At 39.2% G+C, this 5,062-nt stretch overlaps 1 protein-coding gene across 1 annotated transcript; it reads left to right on the forward strand.

Annotated features, from left to right (window-relative positions):
- Positions 1–337: 337 nt before the first annotated feature.
- On the forward strand, positions 338–4,792 carry LOC104538097 (caspase-10-like; the record flags this gene model as incomplete). Its single annotated transcript, XM_010181174.1, has 6 exons — positions 338–666; positions 800–899; positions 1,476–1,611; positions 2,400–2,488; positions 3,757–3,793; positions 4,704–4,792. Coding segments are annotated over exons 1-6 (765 nt in total), but the record flags the coding sequence as incomplete, so codon positions are not given.
- Between the last annotated feature and the right edge of the window lie 270 nt (positions 4,793–5,062).

Raw genomic sequence — 5,062 nt, forward strand, 5'->3', positions numbered from 1 at the left:
ATTTCTGTGTGTAAATAACTGGCTGAGATCTGAACCTTTTTGATAGTGACATAAGTGAAGAGGGTGTCACAACACATGAGATTTCATATGAGGAGAGAAGGAAGGCTAACTTCAAAATTAGACTTGGTTGTTCAGACCTTCTGGCACATCTTGTCCTTGTTGTAGTCTTTTGTTTGGAGGACGAAATAAGTTTCAAATTTATTTAAAAGGAAAGTCCTTTTCTGTGGGGAGTACATGGTTTCCAAACAGCTGCTGGATGAAATCTTATTACAAGGATTGTTGTATTGAAGATTCAGGTGTTACTAGCGTTTGCTTTGTGCTTTCAGGCAGAGAGACTGTTGGTTCTAGCAACATGGAGGATGATGTCAGCTTGAAGTTCCGTCAGCAGCTTCTGCTCATTGATGAAAATCTGGTGGCTGAAGATGTAGCAGCTTTAAAATTTCTCTGTACTGACTTGCTTCCCTTGAGAAAACTAGAAAGTGTGAGGTCAGCAGTGGACATCTTTCAGCTTCTCATGGCTGAAGAATACCTGCATGAGGAAGATACTTTCCTACTAGCTGAACTCTTATACAGAATTAAATGTCACTCCTTGCTCAGGAAACTTGGTTATACAAAGGAGAAAGTGCAAGAATGTCTGCATGTGAAGGGAAGAGTGTCTCTGTACAGGTAAGCTTGCTGTTCTCTCCACTATTGCCATCTATGCCATACTGTTTCCCTTTCCATTTTTGAATTCTCAGATTGCTTTTGGTTTCAACACCATCTTCTGTTCTGCTTTTATCTCACTGTATCTCTGTTACAGGCAGATGCTGTATGAATTGTCAGAGAACATTACCAATGAGATGTTGAATGATATCATATTCCTCCTGCAAAACTATCTTCCAAAGCGACGGATAACTCTTGTACGTGAGGAGAGAGTGTGTACATGGCGGGAAGGGAAGATGGAGGAGGGGAAACAGGAGGAAGAGCATGAAGTGAAAAGTATTTGGCAGAATAGGGCATAATCTGCAACTAGGCGGGTCAGTATTTGTAAGGTTAGCAAGGAGGAAGCTGTTGACAGGTAAGTGTGGAATTTGGCGCTCTGTGCCCAGGTCAGTCACTGGCAGTCCAGAGTCTTGCATTAGATCATAACAGGGTGGGAAATAAAATCTTTGCCCTGCTTGAGCCATGTGCAGAGGAGATTCACGTCCATATGCCATTGGTACCATTTCACAGCAATAAAGCCTTCTTGAAGCCCAAGAGTCATTAATATGGTTTGGGTGAACCTGTTTAGAGAAGACCATATGAGATAATAGTGCAACCAGTATCTTTCTATGGAGCAACATTTCCATCTCCCACAGTGATGTAAAATTGGCTGTTTGGACCTTGTTGGTAGGAAGCAAAGCAGATAATGTGATTGAGGCAAACAGGGATGCAGCAGGTTTTGAGTTCTAAGGAAAAATAACAACTGTATTTTACTCTTTCCTTTTGGCTGTCAGTCTGCTCTGGAATTGCTGATTTTATTGGAAAAACAGGGCCTTTTAACTGAAAGCAATGTACAGATGCTGGAGGAAGTCTGTATGAATGTTTCACCTGATCTCCTGGAAACAGTAAACTGCTACAAAAGGGCAAAAGGTGAGAAATTCAAAGTCAGAGAGTAGGTTTGCTAAAATGTGGAAAGCACTAGAAGGGTCTCAGCAACTGAGCCTCAAGGTCCTATGTGTGCATTGCTGGAACAGGAGCTAGAGTGAGGTCGCTTGTCTTCACACCTGAATCTGGTCTAACAGTCCCTAGCTTGCATTACTTCCTAGCTGAATTCCAGTAGGGATGTGCAGGAATATCTGAGGCCACACAGGGCGGTCCAGCACATACAGAACAGCCTGGGAAACTGGAAATCTACTTACGGTTTTGTCACATTTCTCAGTTTCCCCATGAATGGTACTGAGATGAGGATGACTGTCCTGTAAAAGGTGCTTTGTGATGTATGAACATATGCTACAACAAGGCAGTTGCCTGCTAATAAGCTGGCGAGACAAACTGTATGTGCATGTGTGTTTGGTAGGCTTTATTATTAAATGTGTGATTCACGTTACCAGGGCTTATAGTGCAGTCTGTAATATTCCTTCACTTAATGTCCCATGGGGTGACTATAAGCATACTGGGGAAGAAGTTCTATTTCCATTTATTTAAGCACTGGGTAACAAATTCTGAGAAGTACAAAGCTGTGTCTCCCCAATAGGTGCAAGGACACTCATTGTTTCATGAATTCCATTCCCCATGCTTTCTGAATGTGTTTCAAAGTTGCTTTCTGTTTTAATGTATCTTTCAGTAAGTATAGATCCATGATTGCCTAATGTGCAGATTCATACTGATTTAACTAAAAGGCACTTGGCTCCTCTCATTTTGTCTCTTTCTGCTCTTAGTGTCTCTGCCTCAGCAGGAGAACACTTTGCCAGTCGAGGAATCTTCACTGTCTCACATTCGAAACATCAGAGTATTCAATTCCCCACAGGTACGCTGGAGCATATAATGCCAACTTGGGTTTTAGTGGCTTGGGGGTTTGGGGTTTTTTCTTGCCTTTATTTTGAAACTCTACTGGCTGTGCAATTTTTTTGCTAAATCTTCTTACGTGGCTTAGGAAGGGAACAAGCATATTTGTTCATCATGTAAGAAATACAAACTGCAGATAATATCAAATAGTGGAAGTCAAAAATACTATTGGTCATGTGCAGTTGAGGAGAAGATGTTACAATGAGAGATGAGTGAGAGAAAAAGCTAGATGGGTGCCTTCTAGTGCTGCTTGTTAAATTTTCTTCTGATCAACACTAAACTGTCTGTAAGGGCTAACACCATACTTTGATGTTCCGTTCCGGCTGCTGCTGCTAGAGAAAGTGGTGCCATTTTCTCAATGTACCAGTCCTTTATCAGTTAAACCCTTCCTGCAGCTGCATGATGAGTCAGATTGGGAAACTTATTAGGGCTGTAACTGATCTCTTTTTTGGAGAAGAGGAGAGGAAGGGAGGGAGTTTTAACCCAGTTTTGAATGAGGAAAACTAGTCGTCTTTCTAAGGATACTTGCCAGAAGTGAAGTTGTAGTAGACATGAGCTGAGGAAAATGAGCTATTTAGTATCAGAAGGGTTTGTATTACTGCTGCTTTGAGCTATATTTGCTCTATATTTGCAGAGGGTTTGGGGAAGCCTTCATGCATAGCACTTGGCACACTAAGAAAATTAATGTAGTTTTATTAGGAAAACATAGATTTAAAAGATTTTTTAAAAAATAATAAGAGACTGTTTCCATAATCCTGATGATCATGTTTGATTTTTCTTTAAAAGAATGAGAGGTTATATGCTTTTTCCATGCTGTATAATAAACCATTGACACTTACTGCTAGAAGGTGTCTCTTAGGCAGGACTAGAATAACTAGTTATAGTGATTTATACTCCAATAATTGAGTATCCAAGAGAATTTATATGAGACCATGTTGGGACCGTCATTTTGTTTATAGTGACTGCCTACCCCTATAATGAGAGGATCATTTGGAAGGGAAAGAAAATTCTTTGCTGTTTCCTTTTATCCTTAAGAGAAAATACAGTTGTTTCCAGCTCTGTGAGATTTGCTTTTGTAATTTCATTATTAAATTTTGCTGCTCTTAGGAATTCCGTATTTTTCCTACTCATTATTTAAAGAGCTTTGTAGCAAGAGATTTTGCTAAAATCACTATTATGTTATATGTTATAATGATTTTTAATATGATATTTCCCTCACTCGTAAAACAGGAGACCTCGATCAAATCTGTCAGTTTTAACATTAATGGTAAGAGCTTCTGAAAATATGTTACATTTTTATTACCTTTATGTGTAAGTTGCATTCCCTTACATTCTCTGGGAAACTTCTAGCATTTGGTTTAATGCAGCACACGTACCTTGCTGTCTTCTTGGAAGGGTCTTTTGCTTTCTGCACAAATAGTTCTGGAGTATTTCTATTCTTATATAAAAGAGGCAAGAGAAAACTGACAAATCCTATGTACTTTGTAAGTCATTTACTAGAAACTAAGTAATGTGCTTTCTGGGAAGAGAGGTAAGGGCTGGTCTGATTAGAAGAAATGAAAAACATTTTAAATTACAAAATTACATTTTGGATGAGATCTCTGAAAAGATTCTGTTCCTATAGCAGTGGGTGGTTTGCATCCATCTTTGTGACTGCATGTGAAATTGACCAGTTACAAAGTATAGCAGTACAACATCTGTCAGCTCTTTTCCACTTTCAAGCTCTGTCAATGCAGCCTTGCTCTGCAAGTTGGTCTGGGAGTTACTGTTAGTGATTGAGGAACAAAAGAAAAAAAACCACTGCAATGGGAGCTTCAGTAGTAGCACTGCAGATCCTTTTTACAGTGTAGTTTATTTCTAAGCTGATTTCCAAATGAAAAAATAATTTGAATGTCTCAGGTAGAATCTGTCCTTGTACCATGGATGTCTTTGTTCCACAATACCAACAGAAACCTTGCCTTTGTGACAAAAATATCTATTAAGAAAAATAACTGGACACGTGTTCAGAATAGATCCTTTGAACATGATGATGCTATCTCATGTGGGGGAGTTACTCCTTTCAGTGAAACAGTATTTCAAATACTAGAAGTGCTGTATTGTAGCTAAACTACTTTTTGCTCCATCCACCAATACTGGAGTTCTCTTCATAAATATCTATGCTGATTTTTTTTTCCTAGATAACAAAGCAGCTGATCTTAGACAGTGCTTCTCTGAAATGACCCTGGAGCTGCCTGGAGAATACAGCAATGTAGAAAATGAATCTAAGGTTTGAGACAATCTCTTAAATGCTTATTTTTTATTACCTGGATGTGTGAAGCCTTCATCCCTGTAATGACATTTACCATGCAAGGACGTGTGAGGTGTTTGTATGTCTCATGAAGTTTTTTGAATTGTCAGGTGAACTGGAACGGAGAATATTGTAACCTTGGAGACAGGAAACTTACCAATATTGATAGGTGTGGTGGGAGGCAAAACAGGCATAGTACCTTTGATGTTATCCATACATCAGTCACAGAATCACAGAATCTTAGGAGTT

The sequence above is a fragment of the Mesitornis unicolor genome, unplaced genomic scaffold (assembly GCF_000695765.1).
Source record: "Mesitornis unicolor isolate BGI_N332 unplaced genomic scaffold, ASM69576v1 scaffold47013, whole genome shotgun sequence".
NCBI lineage: Eukaryota > Metazoa > Chordata > Aves > Mesitornithiformes > Mesitornithidae > Mesitornis > Mesitornis unicolor.